Source organism: Perognathus longimembris, chromosome 5 (genome assembly GCF_023159225.1).
Source record: "Perognathus longimembris pacificus isolate PPM17 chromosome 5, ASM2315922v1, whole genome shotgun sequence".
Taxonomy (NCBI): Eukaryota; Metazoa; Chordata; class Mammalia; order Rodentia; family Heteromyidae; genus Perognathus; species Perognathus longimembris.
Window position 1 is genome coordinate 64,015,686 of NC_063165.1, and position 26,510 is coordinate 64,042,195.

Here is a 26,510-nt window from a genome sequence, read left to right on the forward strand (position 1 = left end):
CCAGCCCTACAGCGAATTCTAAGAGGGGAATCCCACCCAACAGAAATCGTACAGGACACACAGACAGAAACAGAAAGAAACTACAATAGCCAGAGCCCAACAGAAAGAGCAGCTCACTAAAGACAAGAAAAAGAAAAAAGAGGAAAAACAGCCCAACAAGAAAATGGAAGGAGAAAAAAAACACTCATATCCTTGATCTCTTTGAATATAAACGCTATAAACTCTCCGACAAAGAGGAGCAGACTGGCAGAATGGATCCGCAAACAAAAAGTTGCCATCTGTTGTCTACAAGAGACCCAGCTTACAGCAAGGGATAAAAACAGGCTCTGAATGAAAGGATGGAGCAAGATCTTCCAAGCAAACACACCTACCAAAACAGCAGGAGTAGCCATCCTGATCTCAGTCAAGCTGGACTTTTCATTAAAATCAACTCAAAAAGACAAAGAAGGTCACTACATTTTAATACAAGGGAAACTCCAAAATCAAGACATTATGGTGATAAATGTATACTTACTGAACAAAAGAGGCCCTACATATGTCAAGCAAATTCTCACAGAACTACAGAACAAGATAGACCCAAACACAATCATAGTGGGTGACTTTAATACCCCACTCTCTCCAAGAGACAGATCCAACACCCAGAGGATTAGCAAGGGAGCTGAGGACCTAAGTAACACCATATCCCAAATGGATCTGACAGATCTATACAGAATCTTCCACCCTACAGAGACCCAACACACCTTCTTCTCAGCAGTCCATGGATCATACTCCAAAATAGACCATGTCATAGCCCACACAAAGAACCTCAGCAAATACAAAAGTATTGACATCATCCCATGCATTATATCTGACCACAGTGGATTAAAGGTAACCCTCAATAACAACGGTTACCACAGAGGCTATACACATTCTTGGAGGCTAAACCCCACACTGTTACCCAACACTTGGGCCACAGACCAAATCAAAGACGAAATCAGTGAATTCATAAGCCACAATGACAATGAAAATACATCACAAAGAAACCTATGGGACACAGCTAAGGCAGTACTGAGGGGCAAGATCATCGCCCTCAGCACTCACATTAAAAGAATGGAAGCAGAGCAGGTGAATAACCTCACGATGAAACTAAAACAACTGGAGAAACAAGAAATGATTGAACCTAAAATGACTAGGAGGAGAGGGATCACAAAGATTAAAGAAGAGATAAATCTGATTGAAAATAGAAAGACCATTCAACAAATAAATAAGACTAAAAGCTGGTTCTTTGAGAAAATAAATAAAATTGACAGACCCCTCACAAGACTTACAAAAAAAAGGAGAGAAGAGACTCATATATGTAAAATCAGGGACTCCACCAGAAAAATTACAACAAATACACACAATATTCAAACAATCATAAGGAACTATTTCCAGAACCTCTACTCACTAAAAAGCAATAATTTTACAGAAATGGATCAATTCTTAGAGAAGTATAAACTGCCCAAACTGAACCAAGAAGAAATAAATCAACGAAATAAACCAATAACTTACAGCGAGATACAGGAGGTAATCAAGAACCTCTCAACAAAGAAAAGCCCAGGCCCAGATGGATTCACCAACGAATTCTATAAAACCTTTAGTGAGGAACTAATACCAATACTCCTCAAACTCTTCCGCGAAATAGAAACAGAGGGAGAAATCCCAAACTCATTCTATGAAGCTAATATCATACTCATTCCCAAACCAGGCAAAGACCCAACAAAAAAAGAGAACTACAGACCAATATCACTAACGAACACAGACGCAAAGCTCCTTAATAAAATATTAGCTAACAGGATCCAAAAACTGATCAAGAAAATTATACATCATGACCAAGTAGGTTTCATCCCACAGTCACAAGGATGGTTCAACATCCATAAATCAATCAATGTAATTCACCACATAAACAGAACTAAAATCAAGAATCACATTGTTATCTCAGTTGATGCCCAAAAAGCCTTTGACAAAATACAACATCCATACTTATTAAAAGCTCTGGAGAGAACAGGAATAGATGGAACATTCCTCAAAACAATAAAAGCCATATACAGCAGACCAACTGCTAACATCATATTAAATGGAGAGAAACTTAAATCATTCCCCCTAAACTCAGGAACAAGACAAGGATGCCCACTCTCCCCACTTCTGTTCAACATAGTGCTGGAATCCCTAGCCATAGCAATAAAGCAAGAGGTGGACATCAAAGGGATCCACATCGACAAGGAAGAAATCAAGTTATCCCTATTCGCAGACGACATGATCTTATATCTCAAGGACCCAAAAAACTCAGTCCCCAAACTCCTACACCAAATAAACCATTTTGGCAAAGTAGCAGAATACAAAATCAATCCACAAAAGTCAGTAGCTTTTCTGTATACCAGCAATGTACAAGCAGAAAAGGAAATTATGGAAACAATTCCATTTACAGTAGCCAAAAAAAGAATAAAGTACCTAGGGATCAACCTAACCAAGGACATGACGGACCTATTTAATGAGAACTATAAAAATCTAATAAGGGAAATCAAAGAAGACACAAGGAGATGGAAAGACCTCCCATGCTCATGGGTAGGCAGAATCAATATAGTGAAAATGGCCATATTGCCCAAATTGTTATACAAATTCAATGCAATCCCTATCAAAATCCCAATCACATTCTTCACTGAAATAGAGAAAGCAATCCATAAATTCATATGGAACAGCAAAAGACCTAGAATAGCCAAAGCAACTCTAGGCAAAAAAAAGCAGTGCAGGAGGTATCACAATACCAGACTTCAAGGTCATAACAAAAACAGCCTTGTATTGGTATAAAAACTGACTGGAAGACCAATGGATCAGAATTGAAGATCCAGAAATAAAACCACACTCTTACAGTCAGCTGGTATTCGACAAAGGAGCTAAAGACATACAATGGACTAAACATAGCCTCTTCAACTACTGGTGCTGGGAGAACTGGGCAGCCATATGCAGAAAACTCAACGTAGACCCAAGCCTATCACCATGCACCAAGATCAACTCAAAATGGATCAAAGGCCTCAATATCAAACCTGAATCCTTGAAACTACTGAAGGACAGAGTAGGAAAGACGCTAGAACTTATAGGCACAGGAAGGAACTTCCTGAATATAGTCCCAGGGGCACAACAAATAGGGGAGAGACTTGACAAAAGGGACTACTAGAAATTAAAAAGTTTCTGCACAGCTAAGGACATAGCCACCAAAATAGAAAGATAGCCAACCATATGGGAAAGCATCTTTACCAGCACAGCAACAGACAAAGGCTTAATATCAGTCATCTACAGAGAACTCAAAAACTAAGCCCCTCCAAGCCCAATAAACCAATTAGAAAATGGGCAAAGGAGCTAAAGAGAGACTTCACAAGAGAAGATATAAAAATGGCAAAGAAACACATGAGGAAATGCTCAACATCCCTGGTAGTAAAGGAAATGCAAATAAAAACAACCCTGAGATACCACCTCACCCCAGTTAGAATGGCCTGTACTCTGAACTCAGGCAACAACAAATGTTGGAGGGGGTGCGGGGAAAGAGGAACCCTTCTCCATTGTTGGTGGGAGTGCAAATTAGTACAACCACTTTGGAGATCAGTATGGAGGTTTCTCAAAAAGTTCAATATAGACCTACCCTATGACCCAGCCATTCCACTCCTAGGCATCTACCCAGAACAGCAGGCCCCAAGATATTAAAAAGACATTTGCACTTCCATGTTTATCGCTGCACAATTCACAATAGCCAAAATATGGAAACAACCCAGATGCCCCTCCACAGATGAATGGATCCCAAAAATATGGTACTTATACACAATGGAATACTACATAGCGATTAGGAATGGTGAAATATTGTTATTCGCAGGGAAATGGTCAGAACTTGAACAAATAATGTTGAGCAAGACAAGCCTACAACACAGAAAATAAAGGGACATGATCTTGCTGATATATGACTGTTAAGATGGGGTGACAGAGAGACAGTACAGACCAGGTCTGTGAAACCAAAAACTGCTTGTCAAATGGTATTTCCCACAGGATTGGGTCAGCGACCCAACATTATGTAACTAAAACCAAACAACTACTCAACATATAAAGGTCAAAAATTGACCTCTTAGTGGAATACAATAGCTCAAAAGCTATGTATGTACGTTCATATAAGACTACTGTCGACATATTGTCTAATGTCGACATTACATTTAAATCCCTAGGTGAATTTTCTTTGGCGTAGGCCACGTGCCTACTGTATATGTTCTTGGTACATTGTGTATTGTATATATGTCTACCTGACCTAGGGAAGGGAAAGAAAAACAGGGTGTAAGATATCACAAGAAATGTACACACTCCCCTACTATGTAACTGTACCCTTTTTGCACAACACCTTGTCAAAAAATTTTGGTTTAATTAATAAATAAATTACAAAAAAATTGTAAAAAAAAAAAGTAGAGAGGATGAGAAAAAGTAATAGGGTAAATTTGATCAAAGCACATTACATGCAAGTATAGAAATATCACAAAATCCCTTGTACAATAAACATACACTAATAAAAGCTGAAAAAAAAAAAAGAAGAAAGCAGCAAGGAGGTAGAGAAATGGTGACAGCCAGCAAGGGCAAGAAGGTCAGAAAATACAGCCAACATAGTAAAGAAGTTCTGCTACCAGAGGACAAATTTTGATTGGGTGGAGTTACACAAGACCTTACATAGGTGAGGATGTAGGTTTTGTTTTGTATCAAACATTTTCTGGGGCCAAATGTAGAAACACATGCTTATAATCTCAACACTCATGCTCAACATCACATTTCTATTTGCAGTAATCTCACTTTTACTTGTTTCTATATCTAAAGACATATTTGAAGATACTTTCATTTCTCCTGCCTAGATAAAGTAGATAAGAAGAAATTAAGGTGGTTTTTCTATTCCTGAGAGGAAAAAAACAGCTGTTTCATAGTATTATCCATTTGCAAGCCCTTACCATCCACAGATTCTTTTGAATACCCCTACTCATTCTTCTTAATGTGCTTTGGTTTCTTCCCCTACCTCACTTAAACCATCTTCCCTGGGTGTATATACGGCTAACTCAACAGCGATTAACATGGTAATGCTTACAAAGAGTAATCTTTTCTTTAATAAGCTACATAAATAACAACAGATGTCTAAAAAAGCTTTTGGGAAATACTAATTAATTCTTAGAACTCCTAAGAGGTTTCCTTCCTGTAACATTAAGCCACAAGGAAGAAAACTATTGGCAACCACAGATGGGTGTTCTATCTTCTGGAACAGAACTTTTTATTCTTAACTCCCAGTCACCAAGCCAAAGCTAATTGACCCTTGCAGCTGGTCTGGAAATATACTGAACTGGAATAGTATTCTTTTTTTTCTTTTTGCCAGTTGTGGGGCTTGAACTCTGAGCCCTGAGCTTTTCAGCTCAAGGCTAGTGCTCTATCACTTGAACCACAGGGCCACTTCCGGTTTTCTGGTGGTTAATTGGAGATAATAGTCTCATGGACTTTCCTGTCCTGGCTGGCTTTGAACTGTGATCCTCAGAGCTCAGCCTCCTGAGTAGCTAGGATTACAGGTGTGAGCCACCAGCGCCTGGCAGAATAGTATTCTTAAGTCTGTGAAAACTTGAAAAACAACACCAGAAAAAAAGAAATAGAGTCTAATGTTTTTTAATCACCACTTTTCTTTCTTTTCCCCTCCCTCCCTCCCTCTCTCTGTCCCTCCTTCCCTCTCTTCCTCCCTCCCCTCCTGCCTTCCTTTTTGAGTTAGGGTTTTGACATATAGTGTACTCACTGACTTGGAAATCATTATGTATCCCAGTCTGGCTTCCAACTTGTGATATTTCTTATTAGTCCATTTAGTTGGTACACCTTTAAAATGAGTTGTTGATCCTGGAGAATATCTAAGTATTCGTTCTTAGCTCCACAATAGAACCACCCTGGGAATGTGTAACTCCCCGATGTCACCTCTGCAGTCCACACTAATTAAATCACTCTTTAGGTATCAGGCACAAAAGATTCCACTGTGCTGTTGATATTGGCCTAGACTCATAGCTACAATGAATAAGGGTTATGAAGTCTTGTACTAAGGGAAGAGACTATAATGAGGGGAAGTCTTAGAGTCATGGTAGAATAAAGGTGAATTTGGAAAAAAAAAAAAAAAAGACTTAGAAGTAGCCATACCTCTTCTGACTTTTTTCTGGTTAATAGGAGAAGAGTTTCTTGGAGATATCTCTGTTTCCTAAGAGGTTGAGATTACAGGAATTAGCCACCAGCACCTGACTATGGGTTGTCTTACAAGAACACTTCAGAAGCCAGTTCTAAAGTACAATCTAAAACCATGACTTTCACGTATGTTTTGTGAGCAAGTCTTGGTTAATCTAAAGCAAGCCTGATATTAACACCTACTTGATCTTGTAAATTTAAAGGTAAGAAATCCCAGAAAGAGAGACATGCTTCTTAGATAGATATTTGTATTATGTAAAATAAATGAGTAATCTCTTCACAAAAGAGGAATGAATAAAGTAATGGCATAGTCACTGATGAAGAGCTAACAGCCAAAGGCATAAGGCAAAGGTATTTGCGTGTCTCTGCTCAATATTTTTAACTCTGACAATTTCAGACATATGTGCCCTGTTGAGAATTTCCTTTTTGCAATAAATTTCCCATTTTTTATGAGTTGGAAACTTAGTGATTGCTTCACTATTTCTTTTCTGAAGATTGTATGGATTGCAAAGATAATTTTGTTTTTATTAGCAGGCCTACTTCTTCTTATGAACTGAAGTAATAATGGTATTCCTAGCTACGACCCATGAGTCTCCTTATACTAGAAGTCCTCCACACAATGTCTGATGTTTTCAGATTGCAGGTTTGAGCTGTGGTCCTCTAGATGAATATGTGTGCCAATCTGCTCACCTGGGTCCCTGCTGTACAAGCCTTGACTGTGTCTTATAGAGCTTTGCTGCAGAGGTAGGAAAGCTGGCAGTATCTCAGGGACTGACAACCTCCCTTGGCATATCCATCCCTTGTCACTAAGCTTTAGAGCTAGATGCCTGGATTAGACCTTTGTTGGCAGTCCTTAACCAGCAATTTGTCCTTAGTCGACTCAGATAATGCTGTGAGTTCCAATTTCCTCTTCTATGAAATAAAAATAGCAATTAGTTCCTACTCCTCTTCACAGAATTGGTGCTTGTTCCATCAATCTAACACCTATTTGGTTATCATTTATTTAAAATGTACCTGCTTATGTACCTACCCTATGGACAAAGATGAATAAGACAGTTTAGCTGCCCTGGAGGAGTTCCTTATCAGGGATTTAACAGGTCAAGTAACATCACACATACTTTTTATAAAGCCTTACTTCATATGGATTAGGCTAACTATTGTATTAAAAAACAGAAAAGAAATATTGAAGAAGTTGTAAAGAAACTAGAACCCATGTACGCTGTTGGTGGTTATGTAAAATGGTAAAGCTGCTATGCAAGGTGGTATGGCCATTCTTCAAAAAGTTAACAGTAGAGTTGGATGCTGGTGGTTTACACCTATAATGCTAACTTATCAGGAGGCTGAGATCTGAGGATTACCTTCCAAAGCCAGATCAAGCTCTTATCTCCAATTAGCTGCTCCAAACCTGGAAGTGGATCTGTGATTCAAGTGGTAAAGCACCAACCTTGAGTGGAAAAGCTAAGGACAGGGCCCAAGCCATGAGTTCAAGCCCCAGGACTAGCCCACCCCCAAAAAGAAAGAGAGAGAGAGAGAGAGAGAGAAGTAAAAGAAAGAAAGCAAAAGAAAGAGAAAGAAGGAAGGAAGGAAGGAAGGAAGGAAGGAAGGAAGGAAAGAAGGAAGGAAGGAGAGGAGAGGAGAGGAGAAGAGAGGAGGAAAGAGAGAGAGAGAGAGAGAGAGAGAGAGAGAGAGAGAGAGAGAGAGAGAGAGAGAGAAGAACTGTCCTATGATCCAGTAATCTCACTTCTAGTATATACACAAAGATGAAGGCTGACTCAAACAAGAACTGGCTCCTCAGAGCAAGCATTTCTCCATGGACAGATGGATGAGTAAATAAAATTTAGCATCATGCAGATGTTGATAAATGTGACAATATAAATGAACTTTCAAAACAAAATGCCACAGAAATAAACCAGAAACCCAGGGTTAAATATTCCATTTATAATGAGCTACCTAGAACAGTATACTACATAGGGACAGAAGGTAGAATGCATATTTCCAAGGGCTGGAATCCACCTCTCAATGGAGAATGGGAGGTTGTATTTCATGTGTACAGAATTTCAGTTTGGGCCAAGTGCTGGTGGCTCAGGCCTGTAATGTAGCTACTCATGATCATGAGGATCACGATTCAAAGCCAGTTGGGACAGAAAAGTTCATGAGACTCTTATCTACACTTAACTAGCAAAAAGCCCAGAGTGGAGCTGTGGCTCAAGTGGTAGAGTGCCAGCTTTGAGCAAAAAATTCAAACAAGAACGTTGAGGCCCTGAGTTCAGACCCTAATACAGCATATACATTTTATTTTTTATTTCATTTTGGGATGATGAAAAAAGTTTTGGAAACAGGGATTATGATGATAGCACAATATTTTAGGTGTACTTAATATTATTTACTTGTATACTTAATGTAGTTTAAGTGGATATCTATCTGAACACAACTTATAAAATACTTTATAATAATTTCTGAGGCACTATGCATGTGGAAGAACTATTTTAATTAGGAGTGAAAGCATTGTGTTTGCATTCAAGCCCTCTTTTAAAAAGTGCTGTGTGCATAAAACTATTTTGTCATTATTTGTTATTATTATATCAAACAGCATTCATCCTGATAAACATAAATGATAATTTATGTTCCATCTTCTTCTTGAGCTAGTTTCCTTTAATATCATCAAGCTAATGAGACTATACCAATTAAACTAAGGGGGAAAATATACAAATAGGCACAAAATGACTAAGAAGGAACAGATTGAGAATCAGTACCCCCTGAGCAAACCCCCTCCCAGGACCAGGAAAGTGTTCTCATCCATCTGAGCTTTTATTATTAATAAAAACATCCCTGGAAATGGCAAAAAAATAATTGAAATGAAATATCTTTGGCATTAAGGTGGTCATTGTGTGGGGTTCCAGTACTTTGTATGGTTACAATTACAATTCTGGGAATTTATGTAACTACAGATACCTCATAGAAACAAAGAAGTAACACTAAGAACATGGTTTCCTAAGCCTGAGCCTTTGGGCCTTATTCTGTGATTACTGGATCATATTCCTGGACACTTATCTGCCCTGATTGTCTGGGCCCTCCCCCAGGTGTGAGCTCTGAGCCTGTGTCATCTGCTTGATTTCCTTTTCTTGGAGGCTGCCTCAACTTCCCCTGGTCTGCACTCAAGCCCTGTGCTGGCCACTTACTTCAGATAAGGACCGCTCATGTAGTAGGGACTCCAGCCCTGTGGTATCTTTCTCCCTCTCCCTAGAGCTCGACCCTGTCTTCCTGCCCAAACTTGCTACCTCTTGCAGGGACTGTCTGCAAGATCTCCACAGCCTCCTCCACATCTCTGCTTCTTGGTGGCCCCAGTTAACACTTGAGTTGCACATTAACTATTTATTATTAGTTAATCAGGTTGCAAATGAAACAAAAAGTCTTATGACCTTTGCTTCATTTATTGGGAGGAATGAAAAGTAAGGGCCATTCGACCAAAGGTCATTTAACAAATTTTATTAGAAAGGGTAACAGTTTGGGTGAAGGATCTGTGCCTACCAGGAAAGTTGACCTCAAACCCATGGAAGGAAGTGACCATCCTGTATGTTAGGAATAGAAATAGAATTGTAATCCCAGTTTGCTGGTCCCAAGTGTTTTTGTAATACCACATAGGTCTTACTTAGCAAGCAGTAAATACTTTGTCGATGCACCCCAAGCACAGACCAAAAAAGATACTATAATGTGTTCAGAAAACCCTTGCCCTGACAAAGCCCAGGTCACTTTAATGGTTCTGGGTTTCTGCTTTTTTATTTGTTTAGTATTATTTTTTTTCATCTACAACATGAAGGAATGAACTACATTGTCTTTAAAGTTAGCAATTCTCCTGTCCTCACCAGAGAATTTACCTGTACTCAATACTCGAGACACTGTTACCACTCCTTCACACCCTCATTTACTTTGAAAACAAAAACAATGAAGCCAGATGCTAAGTGAGATCTGAGGATCACAGTGGCTCATATCTTAATTCTATTTACACAAGAGGATGAGATCTGAGGATCACAGTTCTATGAGACTGTTATCTTCAATTAACTAACAAAAAGCCAGAAGAGTAGCTCTGAGTCAAGTGGGAGAACTCCAGCCATGTGCCAACATGCTAAAGCATATCACCCAGGCACTGAGTTCAAGCCCCAGTACTGGCACGCACAAAATATATACACACATACACATATATGTTTACATATGTGTATATATATGCATATACACACCTATATGCATATATAGGTATGTATATATCTGCTTAGAGTAGCAATATAGATAGTAGTCGTGCTTGCCTAGTACTGTGTCAAAAGCTCTATGTTTGTTTAGTCCTGAGAAACACACACACATGCACACACACACACACACACACACACACACAATTGTTTAAAGTTTGCTCAGTTCAAAATTTTCAATGTCTCTCTCAGCCTTGGCTTGACTAAGTGCTACAAGTTTGTACCTGTTACCTCACTGGAGACATTAACTTTCTTGCCTCCATTGAGCTTTACTAAGGTCAGGATTATTGTGTATTTCTCCATCCCAAATGCTGACCATGGTGTGTGGTAGGAGTTAGTAAGTGTTTAATAGATGAATGTATTGTTATAGGCTTGAAATAAGAACAAGATTCAGGTTTCACGTGAAGTTGTTAGAGTTTTCAAGTATGCTTAGAATTTGAAAGGAAGAGAAAATGGTGATAACATTTGCCTGCCTACTGAAAGGGGAAAGAGGTTGCCTAAAAGTTGCTGACCAGATCAGTGTCACTGAGATGACTGGGGCACCATCTGCACTACATCCATTTAGGGAGCTTTTGAAAGTGACATTTTCACTGGTGGTTTCCACCTCCATTCTGAGTGTGTAAAACCAGAAATACCTTTGCAGAAAGCTCTTTGGGAAGAGAGGAGAGAGAGAGAGAGGGAGAGGAGAGGAGAGGAGAGGAGAGGAGAGGAGAGGAGAGGAGAGGAGAGGAGAGGAGAGGAGAGGAGAGGAGAGGAGAGGAGAGAGGAGAGGAGGTGTGTTCGTACTAGGGCTTGAACTCAGAGCCTCAAACTCAGGGCCTCAGGCTCTTCCTTAGCTTTACCACTCAAAGCTGGAGCTCTACCACACATCCACTTCTGACTGTTTGCTGGTTTATTGAAGATAAGAGTCTTGGGGATTTTTCTGCCTGGTTTGGCTTCAAACTGTGATCCTCAGATCTTGGCCTCCTAAGTAGCTAGGATTACAGATGTGAGCTGCCTGTGCCCCACTGAGAAGATTCTTATCACATTGATGGAGAGTCTTCAAATCCTGGAAGTAACTTGGGAAGTTGTGGGCAGTTGAAAGTTCTTGAAGAGAGCAAATGATGCATGATGGAATGGGAACTTAAGGAAGGGCATAGCTTGGTGATCTTTAAAATAAATTGGTGGGAGAGCTGGGCACTGGTGGCTGATGCCTGTAATCCTAGCTACTAAGATGTGAGCATTGTGGTTTGAAGCCAGCCAGGGTGGGAAAAATCCACAAGACTCTCCAATTAACCACCAGAAAACTGGAAGTGGTGCTGTGGCTCAAAGTGCTAGAGTGCTAGCCTTGAGCAGAAGAGCTCAATGACAGTGGCCAGGTCCTGAGTTCAAGCCCCAAGATTGACAAAAAGAAATAAATCAGTGGGAAAAAGGGGACTCAGAGGCAAGTGTGAGCTGTGAGGAGGGCACTGGAGTATCCAGGTGAGAGAACGTAACATCCCCATGGAGAGGTGTAGTGGACAAGAAGTGGAGAAGAAGCAATGAGTCCAGGAAGACTGTTGATAGATGAAATGACAGAATGTTAGGATGAGGGCAGGGAAGAGGAGTTAGAACAACAGATATGTTTTAGGGATACTAGAAAAATGGCAGTTCTACTAATATCCATGGTATTTCCATCTCAGAGTTCCATCTCCACTCAGTGAGATTGAGGTATGTAAGAAGAGGCATCCAGATAAAGAAAAAGCCCAGTGACAACTTGGGCTTGGGGTTGACCAAGATCTGAGAGGGAGACAAAGATGTCAGAGTGAAGACATTTTAAGGGAAGAAGAGGAAAAGGAAGCCTGGAAACCTGAGTTCAGAAGTTTTGGTTTTCAGTACTAGAGTTTGAATTCAGGGCCTCGTGCTTGCTGTGTAGGCACTCTACTATTCAAGCCATGAAGCCAGGCCTTTGTGCTTTAGTTATTTTTCAGGTAGGGTCTCATATTTTGTCCAGCTTGGCTTGGATCCCTGTCTTTCCAATCTCTACCTCCTGAATAGCTGGGTTGACAGGTATGCATCACCACAAAGGGGTTGGGTGTTGTTGTTGAGATCAGAGTCTCTAACCTTTGCCAAGTCTGGCTGTGACTGCAAACTTCCTGATTTTAGTGCCCCAAGTAGATATGATTATGAAGCATTATGAAGTTTAACCGTGTGTGTGTGTGTGTGTGTGTGTGTGTGTGTGTGTGTGTGTGTGTGTGCTTACTCATGCTGGGGCTTGAACTCAGAGTCTCTGGCTCTCACTTGTTTTTTTCACTGAAGGCTGACAAGATCACTACACCTCCACTTCCTGCTTTATGCCGATTAATTGAAGATAAGAGTTAATAGACTTTTCTGCCCGTGCTGGCTTTGAACCATAATTTTCAGATCTTAGCCTCCTTAGTGGCTAAGATTATAGGTGAGCCGCCAGCACTGACCTCTCTAAGTTCTTACATAATTGTTGGATAGTACAATTTATTTCTGCCCAGTACTGAGTTATTTCTCTCTTCTGTCTCACCTCCCCATCAATACAGCCTTAAACTAACTTGCCAAGTTCTCCAGCCCAAGGCTGGGTGCAGGCATAAGAGGCTGGTTGTATTCTGGTTTTCTGTGAATGCTGAACTGTGCTGAGGTCCTGCTTGATGCCATGGCTCATAGAAACGAATTGGAATGGAGGCCTGTTTTTCCTTCTGACACAGCACCTCTCATTGTTCCAGAATGACTTATTAAACACAGGAACCTCTTAGTGACTTTCTTAGCTAAGTTTGATCTTAAGGAAACTTAGTAATCATTAGACTTCTCTGCATGTTACTTATAAATTTGTCAAGCTCTGGGAATAACAAGTGTAACTATCTTGAAAACATCAGCAGTGAGAACAGATACAATACAGTCTGAGTGTTCCCTATCCAATATACTTAGAACCACAAGTGTTTCAGAGCTTTCTGATGTCTCTTTTTTTTAGCGGGGAAGGAGAAGCGGGGTGGGGGGGGGGCAGAGACTGGGACTTAAAACTTGATAGCTGTCACTTTCACTCACTGGCTAGTACTCCATCAACTACACCATGCCTTCAACCCCAAGTTTTTTGTATTTTGAAATACATAATGAACTATCTGTGGGATGGAACCCAAGTATAAATATGAAATGCATGTATGTTTCACTTATACTTTGTATCTATGGCCTCAAGGTAATTTTGTAGAGTGTTTACCTAGCTCTCCTGTTTTAATTTGGTACTTTTTGGTACTAGTATTGAGGCATGAACCTAAGGCCTCATGATCTCACTTGACTTTTTTGCTCATTACTGGTGCTCTACCAATTGAGACTTGCCTCCAGTCTATAGTTTGCCTTTTGACTGAAACCTATGTCACACAAGGTAAAGGTGTGGAATTTTCCACTTGCAGCATGTCAGCCATCAAGAAAATTATAAACTCAGATTGAAACTTACCTACAAGTTTCAGAATTTGGAGCATTTCATATTTCAAAATTTCAGATTATAGATGTTCAACCCGAATTGCTATGAAATCCTGAAGCATATGGAAAAATCTATAAAGTAGGCTATTTTACTACCATCAATTCTTAGCCCTTTATTTCCCTTACTTCCCTTTTGCTCTGTCTCCCCTCCAACCTAGTTTCTTCCAGGAATTCATGAATGAATTAGGACTTGAGGGTTTTTGGGGGAGAAGAGAGGTTTTAATGCCTTGAGTACCTTAGGCAGATGCTCAACTGTTGAGCCATGTCCCAATTTTAATTCACTTACAACGAATTGTTCTTATAATAATGCTTTCAAATAAAAGGAAATCATGTGATTCTTTCATGATTAACAGTATTGATTATGGCAAGTTCTAACTACAGAAATGGCCACTCTGAGTAAAAATGGAAGATTTTGCTCTTCAGATACAATCTTCCCACACTTCTAAACTGAAGATTTGGCTAAGATACATGTGGGGCATTCATTGTATGAGTGTTTGCATTCATATTTCAACATTAATGTTAATGTAAGTTAAGCCTTGGGACTGTCTAAAAGACTAGGAAAGTTTTGTTACCATTATATCTCTTTGGTTTCTACTACAGAAATGGTAGGATCTTCAATTATATTCATTCTCATTAATTTTTTTTTAGTTAGTCATGGGACTTGAACTCAGGGCTTATGTGCTGCCCATGAGCTCTTCTTGCTCAAGGCTAGTATGCTATCACTTTGAGTCAGAGCTCTACTTCTGGTTTTCTGGAAGTTAGATGGACCTTACTACCCTAGCTGGCTTTGATTAGCAATCCTCAGATCTCAGCCTCCTGAGTAGCTAGGATTATAGGCATGAGCTACCAGTATCTGGCATGAATTTTTTTCTTGAATGGCACTAACTAGATATTCTGTGATCAAAATGTTATGGTTCAAATACTTTTAAGAAAAGAAGAAAAAACAATGAAAACAAAATGCAAACTATGCAAAGTCTAAAGCAATTCTGAGGATCATACAGTAGTGCCATTTTTAACACACTAAATCATAATGAACTTAAAGGTTAGAAACTGGGCAATTTAAGATATAGATCTGGGGCTGGGAATGTGGCTTGGTGGTAGAGTGCTTGCCAAGCATTCATGAAGCCCTGGGTTCGATTCCTCAGAACCACATAAACAGAAAAGGCCACAAGTGGCGCTGTGGCTCAAATGGTAGAGTGCTAGCCTTGAGCAAAAAGATGCCAGGGACAGTGCTTAGGCCCCGAGTCCCAAGCCCCAGGACTGGCAGAAAACAACAACAACAACAAATATATAGATCTGTTCAGATTCAGTATGTGCTAAAAAATACTTTGAGCACGAAACTGGGGTTATTCTTTCCCTAGGCAATTAGTCCTTACTTTCCCCTGATTGTTTCCCTAGATGGTTTACTCTTCTATGAGTTTTAAGTGTCCTCATCTGGTTTGCTTTGCTCATGTATAACACTTTGTTTGGGTTTGATTCCACACAGCTTATCTAAGCTTTGTGCTAGCTGCATTTGAAGCTGCTGGTCTTTGAGACAGGAGTCCACCAGCAGTCCTCCAGCTCTCCAATAAAGAGTCATAATTTGGCCTTTTAAGTGGTGAGTTCTCTGAATCTTGCTGACCAGATTCATCTTACAACACTACCACTGGAGCTACAGGTCTAATTTCTGGCTTTTTGCAGATTAACTGGAGCTAAGAGTCTCATAGACCATCATACCCAGACTGGCTTTCAACTACAGTTCCCAGATCTCAGCCTCCTAAGTAGCTAGAATTACAGTTGTGAGCCATTGATGCCCAGTTAACATTTTAAAAACTGAGAACCATTGTTAAGATTATAAAAGCAGTATGTGTTTCATTTCTTGGGAGTCTAACATTGAAGAAGGGGGCTGAGTATAGCTTTTGGAATTCTTCTTCCCCATAATCCATATTCGCAGTTCTACTCTCCCAAAGCAATTACTGTTGTCTTCAGGGTTGTTGTTTTTTTTTTTTTTTTGCATGTATTTTCAAAGCATTATTTTGCTTATAGTCATAGGAACATTGTGTGTGTGTGTGTGTGTGTGTGAGAGAGAGAGAGCGCGTGTACATGCATGCATGCACATGCGCTCACACACACATGCCTGCCAGTCCTGAGGCTTGAACTCAGAGTTGCTCAAGGCTAGTGCTCTACCACTTGAGCCACAGCTCAGTTTATAGCCTCTTTGTTGTTGCTGTTGTTGTTTTGCTGGGTTAATTGGAAATGAGAGTCTTAAGGACTTTCTTGCCCAAGCTGGCTTTGAACTGTGATTTTCATTCAGATCTCAGCCTCCTGAGTAGCCAAGGATTACAGATGTGTGTCAATAGCACTCAACTGAACCATTATGTTTATGGTTCAGTTTAACTTATGAGTATAAAATTTCCAGTTTATACCTGATTATCTTTTTAGTGCTACTGTCCTAATTATAAAATTACTGAGTCAAAGACTACAAGGTATTTCTTGGTTCTGTTTGTCAATGTTGCTGAGAATTAAGCCCAGGGTCTTGTGCACAGCAAGGTTGTACCACTGATTCATACCTTCAGTCCCAAGGAGGTTATTGTGATGACATATTTCCAAATTATCTTTAAAAAACTGCATACATTTGTATTTCCACAAATATTGTCTCCGAGTTTCCATATTTTCAGTTCCTGATTTTCCTTTGGGGCTTGAAATTCCTTCTATCTGGTAGATAAAAATTATTTCTTCTTGTTTTAGTATGCTTTTGTTGGTATATTAAGTATCTTTTTCAAAAGACTTTGGTCATTTATATTTTTGTATGAATTTCTTATTTTATGTCTTTCCCTTATATTTCTTTCTGTTGTATTATTTATCCATCTTTATGAGAGGCAAAGAAATCCTGGAATAGGCTTTCTTTTTATACATAACCCACCAGCCATAAGTGTATATATGCTGCACATGAACACTTGTGTAAACACTTAGTCACCCCTTTGGAGCCCTAAAAGAAAGCTTAAGTGTGGCCACATAGTCTAAAGGACAGAAAGAAAACAGTCTGTGTGGGACAGATGTGGGGACTGGCCTCTCAAATGTTTGATTTCCCTTTTCTTTTTATATATATTATATTCTTTATTAAATAGAACATTCTTTTCAGAATTGCTTTTATTAATTTGTTATATAAGAGATATTTCATTATGACATTTCTATACATGCATATAATGCATCCTAGTCAAACTCACTCTACCAACAAGCTTCACTGTTCTATTTTCATACATACAAACAAACTACTTTGACCATATTCATCTTCATGCACTTTCTTCCCACTCCCTATTTATCCCACTGATACTCACCTGTGCAACAGAGCCTTCTCTCTGCCTCTCTGTCTCTCTCTCTTTCTTGCTCTCTCTAATGTTTTGTAATTGTACCAAGGGATTGTTTTTCTTTTGCTGGGTAACCTGGCAGATTACCTGGCAATTTCCCTGGGATAAACGTCTATGAACAGCAGGAGTGTATATATATTGCTCTAAAGGAAAGTTAAAGTCATAAAGGTAAAAGGTAAAGTCAAACTGCTGATTGGCTGTAAGCTCAGGTAAAGCCCTGGATCCTGTTCTAAAATCATATAGTTTTTGTAGGATTCCTTACAACTGTAGAATAGAGTTTCCTTCTTCCTTGATGACTGTCCCTGAGGGCCACTCAGCTTCTGGAGGCTACCTACATTCCTTGTCACATGGCTCTTTGCATTCCAAAGCCAGTCAAAAGGCCTCTTGCCTGTACTAATCCTTCTAGTGTTTTGAATCTTTATGACTTTTCAGTGCAGAGCAAAAGCAATAGTGAAGAGTAGAGAAAACACTAGAACTTATTAGGATAAACAGAATCTTTCTGAATGGAATTCCTGGGGCTTAGTCAACGGGAGAGAGAACAGACAAATTAAATTGCATCAAACTAAAAAGCTTCTGCACAGCAAAAGATACAGTCACTGGCCAGGTGGTTCAAGCCTATAATCCAAGCTACTCAGGAAGCTGATATTTGAAGCCAGCCTAGACAGACAAATCCAAAAAACTCTCAGTTAACTGGCAAAATGCTGGAGATGAAGGTATGACTCAAGTAGTAGAGTGTCAGCCTTGATTGGAAAAATCCAAGTGAGAGCTTAAGACCCTGAGTTCAAGCCCCAGTACTAGTGTACATGCAGAGAGAGACAGACAGAGAAAGAGTGAAAAAGACAGCCTAGTAAATTGAAGATCATTTTTAGCTATCTATCTGATAAGTGTCTAAGTACTGGAATATATTTAAAAAAACCCAAAGAATAACTATTCAGTCAATTAATGGGCAAAGATGCAAACAGACAGTTCTCAGAAAGAAAGAAATACACGAAAAAAGCCTCAACATCTCTGGCCTTAAAGGAAATGAAAATCAAAACAGCACTGAGATTCTATCTCACTTCAATCAGAATGACTATCATCAAGAATATAAACAAAAACAGAAGCTGGCAAGGATAACGGGAAAAATGAACCCTAATACACTGCTGGAGGGAATGTAAATTAATGCAACCACTGTGGAAGTCAGTATGGAGATTTCTCAAAAAAACTGAAAATTGAACTACCTTATGATCCAACAAGATTACTCTTGGGAGTTTATTTAAAAGTTTTCAAGTCAATACATATGAAACTGTAATCCCTCTGTACATCACTTTGACAATAAATAAATTATTTTTTTAAAAGGTTGCAAGTCAAGATACAATAAAAGCACCTGTACATTGCAACACCATTCACACAGTCAAGTTATGGAAACAGATCAGGTGCCCTTCAAATAATGAATAAATCAAGAAGATAATATATATATACACATATAATGGAATTTTATTATTCATCAGGAAGAAAAATATGCCATTGGTAGGGAAATGGATAGACATGAAAAAAATATTGAGTGAAGGAAGGCTCAAAGAAAAAAGGACACATGTTTTCTTTGATAGTTAGAACTAAAGAAGTTAGGTTTAAAATATAAACGTATATAAAAACACATTCAAGGCCACATGATCAAACTAAGGTATATGTAAGGTATATGCATGAGGGGGTTTCCATGAGTAGCCTCTTTGGAAAATCAACAGACAGTTTAACAGAATATTTTGGGAACCTGTAACATCCCTTGTTTGAAGGAGATAGGATAAGATGGAGGGAACACGTGAATGGAAAAGGGAATGGTGGATGAATACAGTCATACTACTCAATGTACATATGTGAACATAGAACTAGGAAAATTGAGATGGGAGGGATGGAATAGGTAAGAGAGGAAGAAGGATTGGGGGGGGTGACACTGAAGGGGGTGATGATGGAAGTCAGTTTGGAGATTCTCCAAAAAATTAAAAGTGGAATTATGTTTTGATCCAGTGATACTACTCTTTGGCATTTATCTGAAAGAGTGCAAGTCAGGATACAAAAAAGCATGTGTATACCCATGTTTATTGCTGCACTGTTCACCACAGGCAAATTATAGAAGCAGTCCCGATGCCCTTCAACTAATGTGTGAATCAAGACTGCATTGTACAAATAAATGGACACATTACATAAAAACCTCTGTATAAAACTATTTGAAGATAATAAAAAAGAATTACATTATCTTTTTTTAAAAAAAGAAAGAAAAATGGGCACCAGTGAACCAGTGGCTTATGCCTGTAATCCTTGCTACTCAGGAGGCTGAGATGCTCATGCCTGTAATCCTTGCTACTCAGGAGGCTGAGATGCTCATGCCTGTAATTCTTGCTACTCAGGAGGCTGAGATGCTCATGCCTGTAATCCTTGCTACTCAGGAGCCTGAGATCTGAGGATCAAGATTTTTTTTTTTTTTTTTTTTTTTTTGGCCAGTCGTGGGCCTTGGACTCAGGGCCTGAGCACTGTCCCTGGCTTCTTCCCGCTCAAGGCTAGCACTCTGCCACTTGAGCCACAGCGCCACTTCTGGCCGTTTTCTGTATATGTGGTGCTGGGGAATCGAACCTAGGGCCTTGTGTATCCGAGGCAGGCACTCTTGCTACTAGGCTATATCCCCAGCCCGAGGATCAAGATTTTTAAGGTAGCCCCTGCAGGAAAGTTTGTATGACTCTTATCTTTAATTAACAATAAAAAAAAAAAATCTAAAAGTGAAGTTGTGGCTCAAGTGGTAGAGTACTAGCCTTAAGCAAAAATGCTCAGGGACAGCTCCCAGGCCATGAGTTCAAGGCCTGGACTGACTGTGACCATTGCAGGCCCAATTTGATGCAAGCAATCAATGAAAGAGCAAATTAGAATGAAAATCAGAAAACCATAATTACAGTGTGGGATTCAGGCTTACTTTTCTCATTGCTTTGATCAGATACCTGGCAAAATTATCTGTAAAGGAGGAAGTATTTTTTGTTTTTGTTCATGGTTTCAGACATTTCACTTCAGTCCTTGGCTCTGCTGATTCTTGGGCCATGGTAAGACAGAACATCATGGTAGCAGGAATGTGTAGAGAAGAAGACTATACACCTCATAGTGGACAGGAAGCAGAGAGAAAGAGACTGGGAATCAGATATAACCCTCAAAAGCATCTTGCCAGTAACTTAATTTCCTCCTGCTAGATTCCACCTTCTAGAGTTTCTGTTACCTCCCAAAGTAATGCTCCCACTTGGGCACTTCCAACAGATGAAACTATGGAGAGCATTTCATACACAAACCATAGCCATCTTACTTAACCAGTGATCCATACATGGCATTTCTGAGTTCAGTATCTATCCTCCCACCCCTATACAATATTGCCCATCCAGCCGACAGACTACACTGACAGATTGTTGAGTCATTCAACCTTATGGTTTCAAGATACCCATGTGACTAGAATGTGATTTTGTGAGATGATGGCCTTGAATGTTCAATACAACAAAATGAATTTACCAGAATTTAACTAGGCAAAGAGAACTGTATTGATGATCATTTTTCTAAACAAAATCTAAAAGCACTCTCTTCTCCTTTTATCTTTCTTTTTCAAATTATCATCCTCTTGCTGCTGTGATTCAGACAAATTGTACGTGAACTGATTGAGACGGAAGAGGTTTATATAAAAGAAATTAAAAGCATAATTGATGTAAGTAGAATGTGGGCTTGGAGGTTGGTTAAGCATGCAAACTCAAAAACTTGCCATATGTGTCTAGAATTTCCACCTAAGTTACAAGTCTTATAATATCAAGAGCGTATCTCTAGTAGAAATAAATACTTTTTTATGACTCTTGATCCATGTATTCAAATAGCTCCAAAGTTTTTTATTTGGTTCCAGCAACATCTAATCTGTTTCACTATTTGCTTGCTAACCAAAGATACTATAATATCAATAGTTTGGGTTTTTAGTAAAGAAAGGCCTACATTTTTCTCTTTTTATTTCATTATCTTCTTCAAATAATTGTTCAAGGAGGTTTCCATTTAAAATGTTAATTAATGTGTACAACATATCTTATCAGACATACCCCTTCCATCATCACCCCCACCATCTAAATTACTCATTTTTAAGTTTTTTTCTTAAGAATGAAAATACATACCTCCCTCTTTTTCAAAGAGAATAATCTTAAAGGAATATGTGTGTATGTGTATAATTACTTATAGCAACAAAAATGGGAAGGGAATGATTATCAAAATATGATACTAGTCTGAATAAACATTATTCAACTGTTAGAAATGATTATTTTGGATAAGATGTAGCAATATTGTGAAAATAGTGCTGGTATAAGAGTAAATTAAAGACACTATATATTGAGCTTTTGAAGCTGAGTCTAAATTGTACATGGAAGAGCAAAATTATCTATTAATTGTATTAATTGAGCTCTTAAATTTTTATAGCCAAGTGTTGTGACTTATGCCTGTCATCATAGCTACTGAGGAGGCTGAGATCTGAGGATCCCAGTCCAAAGTCGGCCCTGGCAGAAAAAATCTGTGTGACTCTTTATTTCCAGTGTATCAGCAAAAAGCCACATGTGGATATATAGCTCAACTGGTAGAGCTCCAACCTTGAACAGAAAATGTCAAGCAAGAGGACGAGATACTGAGTTCAAGTTCCAGTACCAAAAAGAAAGAGAGAAAGAAAGAAAGAAAGAAAGAAAAAGTTGTGAAAAAGAATAATAAAACTTAATAGTAATTGCATCAGGTCATTGAATGTTAGGCAATTTTCCCCTTTCTTTCATATTCAACTAGTATAATATAAACATTTAAACACATATTTGTTCTTCTTCCCATTAAAATACTATTTTATTATCATTGCCATCGTTTCATTCTGAAAATAAACATGAGAGAAAACTGACATCAAGAGGAAACATTTAGTAGAATTGGCTTCAGGAAGCATGCGTTGTATCACCCAATTAGTTAAAGTTACAGTTTTTGGTTGTTGACAGTTAACTCAGATCACTGCTGTATATTACCTACACCACTTACCTTGTTTCCACCTCTACAGGGATACATCACTCCCATGGATTTTATTTGGCTAAAACATCTAATTCCAGATGTTCTTCAGAATAATAAGGACATTCTCTTTGGGAATATTAAAGAACTTTATGAATTTCATAACAGGTATATCATGAATGTCATCAGGAAAAGTGAAAGGCAAGAACAGGGTGAAATTAGTGGAATTTGGGTGTTAAAGTGTTTAGATATGCTCAGGCTTAAGCAAACATTTTAAGCATTGGTGACGGGTTGTGGTGGGAAGGAGTTGAGAAGAGGACAGAAGGGAAAAGTCACCATTGGACATGTACTAGGGGGTCACACATCAGTGTTGAATTGGTTTGTGTGTCCCTTCACTTGTTTGTTTATTAATGCCTCAGTATTTATTGGGAACCTCTTCTACGCACTCGCTGGGCTCAGTGTTGGAAATACAAAAGAGACTTATTATCATTAGGTGATTCCAGGTTTCCAAAGAAGTGGTTGGACAAGTTGTCTCTTTAATCCAGGACTGCTGGGATGTTGAGTCCTAGAATAGAGGGGAAAGAAAGGAATTGATTGCAGTTACCTCCATCCCTCATCCTCTGATCAGACACAAAACTCAAGTCCCATTTCCCTCATTTCCCCAGAGAAGTAACCGTAGGTTTTATACTTATGAAACCTTATCTTTCAAGGATTGGTGGAAGATTAAATGAGGTGTTCATGAAACACTTAGCCCATGCCTAGTGTGTCATAAGCTCTCAGTGATATGAATAAAAACAGCAGTAGCAGCAATGGTTGCTCCCAGTGACACAAGTATTCTGTAGGGGATGGGTGAGACTCAGTGGGCCCACCTGCCTGTGCTAGCTTTCAGGAAGACCCAAACAGCTGTCGGCTGTTTCCTGCTCATTGTAGTAGTGCCTAGGAAGACACTTTAACTCCCAAATATGCAGATCAGCCAAGAGCAATAAAGCCTGAAAAACAGCTTTTCTCTAGGCACTTCTTAAGACCATATCTGATTTTACTTAAAAAATTTTTAACCCCCTTATCATTATGCTTTTCTTTCCTTAGGATTTTCCTAAAAGAATTGGAACAGTGTGCTGAAAACCCTGAAATGCTAGCATATTGTTTTCTCAAAAGAGTAAGTCTGTGTTTTCAATTAACCAGCATAACTATGTAATTGAACTCAAGCCTTTATTTTTCTCTGTAAATGTCCAGGACACATAGAAAAACCAAAGTCAGAAAACATCTCTGTTTTCCTTGTCCCCAACTGCTTTATTGACATATAGTTGACGAATAAAATTTGCACATATTAAAGCTGTACTATATATATGTATATATATATATATGGTGAGTGACTGCCTCACATGGTTGGGTGTGTGTACACAAGTGCATGCACACATGTGTGTGCGTATGTGAAGCAGAGAATAAAAGGATGATTGTTGATGGAGACTGAGAAGGAATGTGTGAAGAGACTGTCAGTTTGTTTTTTTGTTTGTGTTTGTTTTGTGCTTGAACTGGAGACTTGAACCCAGGACTTCACACAGTCAGTTGGCATCTTTTTGCTCAAAGTTGTTACTCTATCACTTGAGCTACAACTCTATTCCTAGTTCTTCAGTGGTTGATTGGACATAGAGTCTCACAGTCTTTTCTGCCCAGGCTGGCTTTGAATCCTGATCCTCAAATCTCAGCCTCCCTGAGTAATTAGGATTATAACTGTGAACCAGCAGTACCCAGACCAACTTTCAATTTTAAAATGAATAAATTCTGGATATTACAGCTAAGCATTATTGGAAATACTGTACTGTGCACTTGAAATTTGCTAAGAAAGCCCATCTATCTGCCCTTTGAATACAATACAGGGATGCATGCAGCCAGGCTGGCCTCTCAGCGTGACCCCATTTGAAGTCAAGTTCACACTGAGAGGGCTCACACTGAGCTCACACTGATAGGGGTGAACAATGGCCAGCATGGCTTGTGCAGAGCCTATGGTCGGTTCCCAGAGGAAAGGATCCCCTCCTAAATCCTTAGGCTGTATTTGAGGGCAAAAATCATACAGCATGTATCAAACCTTACACTGAAGTTGCAATCATGTTCTCAAGACAAGAAGTACTGGTGTTAACCTAAAAATCTCAGAAAATGTATTTTCTTTCATTTTATATTTTACAACATAGAGGATGATTGGAAATTTGGTGGCTTGTTTGTTTAAAAAAATCTGTACCCTTTCTTGTGCATAGCACCCAATTTATAAAGTTCCTGTCTTATAATAAAATATGTCCAATTATCTCCCCTGCCCACTATCCTCACCTATTTTCCTCTTGGCCTGCCCAGTTCTCTACTCCTTCGCAGGGACAGTGGAGGCTGGCACAAGGAAGCATGTTGACCCAATACCCTCCATCATGGGCCTCCTGGTTTCTTATGACAACCATGTCTTCCTTCCCTCCCTCCCTCCCTCCCTCCCTCCCTCCTTCCCTTCCTTCCTTCCTTCCTTCCTTCCTTCCTTCCTTCCTTCCTTCCTTCCTTCCTTCCTTCCTTCCTTCCTTCCTTCCTTCCTTCTTTCCTTTCTCTCTTGCAGTACTGGAATTTGAACTCAACAAGACCTCTCTACCAACTTGAGCCACGCCTTTATTCCTTTTTTGCTTTAGTTTATTTTTCAGATATGGTCTTGTGCTTTTGTCCAGGGCTGGGTTGTGATACTTTTACCTCTATCTTTTGAGTAGCTGGGATTATAGATGTGGCTGCCATACTGAGCTTGATAGGGCCTTGCAAACACTTTTTGTGGTGGATGGGGGTGGGAATTCAACACTGGAGCTGTCCTCAAATCTCTATCTTCCTTCTTTGCCTCCCACTTTCTCAATGCTTCCCACTTTTCTCTCTCACAGTGAGACCTAATTCTCATTTTTTCTTCTTGTTTTTCTTTTGGTGAGCTCAAGGCAAGAGAAAAACAACTTAATTTTTTCTGGCACTAGGGTTGGAACTCAGGACTTCTGTCTTGGTTGGCCTCCTTATTTGGTTTGGTTCATGCTCTATCACTTGAGCCATGCCCCCAACCTGGCTTTTGGTGATGGAGCCTCACAAACTTTTCTGCCCAGGCTGGCTTCTAACTGCAGCCCTCCAGATCTCAGCCTCTTAAATAGCTAGGATTACAGATTTGAGCTACTGCTACAACTTGAAAAAAATACCTAAAATGTGACTGATGTATAGGAGAATAATACTCATAATAAAGTGAAAGCAAGCAAACAAAAGCTGCCACTTTTCAGAGTATTTGACCTAATGAGCTCCACTGACCGTATGTCTTTTTGCCTCAGCTTCAACAGAGGTTTACCAAGTGCCAGAACTGAAGACCCTATATCCACCGTTTTGTACATCATCTGCTTGTTTCCTCTTTGAACTACTGCTATCAATGTTTTATACTATTCTGTTCTTGGATACTTATGAACCCGCTGATGGGAAATCTAGCTTCAGCACTCAGTAGCTTATGATTTTCTCATTCTCGCAAAGACTATTGTTTTGTTTTTGCCAGTCCTGGGACTTGGGACTCAAGGCCTGAGCACTGTCCCTGGCTTCCTTTTTATTTATTTGTTGTCAAAGTGATGTATAGAAGGGTTACAGTTTCATACATGAGGCAGTGGGTACATTATCAAACTTGTTACCTCCTCCTTCATTTTTCTCCCACCTTCCTTCCTGTCCCTGGCTTCTGTTTGCTCAAGGTTAGCACTCTACCTCTTGAGCCACAGTGCCTCTCATGGATTTTTCTCTGTGTGTGGTGCTGAGGAATCAAACCCAGGGCTTCATGCATGCTAGACGAGCACTCTACCACTAAGCCACATCCCCAGCTCCAAGACTAAATTTTTGAATGAGGAAAAAGGTCAGATTACTGTTGGAAGGAATAAAGGATACTATCAAAAATTGTTGAAACACAAGAGAATGATGAAATAATTGCTGGCTAAACACTTGTTGCTTCTTGTGTTGGAGGAACCTTGAAAATCACCCATGTAAAGCACAAGCCTTGTATCTAATCCCATATGATTTATATTGTTGGAGATTAAAAAATATGACTAATAAACTTTTATCACATCCAAAGTTATTCTCTGGGCTAAAACAAAATTAGTTTAAACCCACAATTATCTAATCACCTGGGCTTCTGAGAGGGAGCTAGGCACAGTTGGGAAGCCTCCTATTGGGCGACGATCCT

At 39.4% G+C, this 26,510-nt stretch overlaps 1 protein-coding gene across 1 annotated transcript in view; it reads left to right on the forward strand.

Moving 5' to 3' along the window:
• The window catches only part of Mcf2l2 (MCF.2 cell line derived transforming sequence-like 2), a 241,384-nt gene that overhangs the window by 149,324 nt on the left and 65,550 nt on the right, over window positions 1-26,510 (forward strand). Inside the window, exons 16-18 of the mRNA XM_048347033.1 lie at window positions 20,933-20,999; window positions 22,353-22,468; window positions 23,387-23,456. Of these exons, the coding sequence (XP_048202990.1) occupies window positions 20,933-20,999; window positions 22,353-22,468; window positions 23,387-23,456 (253 nt within the window). The remainder of the gene's footprint in view (window positions 1-20,932; window positions 21,000-22,352; window positions 22,469-23,386; window positions 23,457-26,510) is intronic.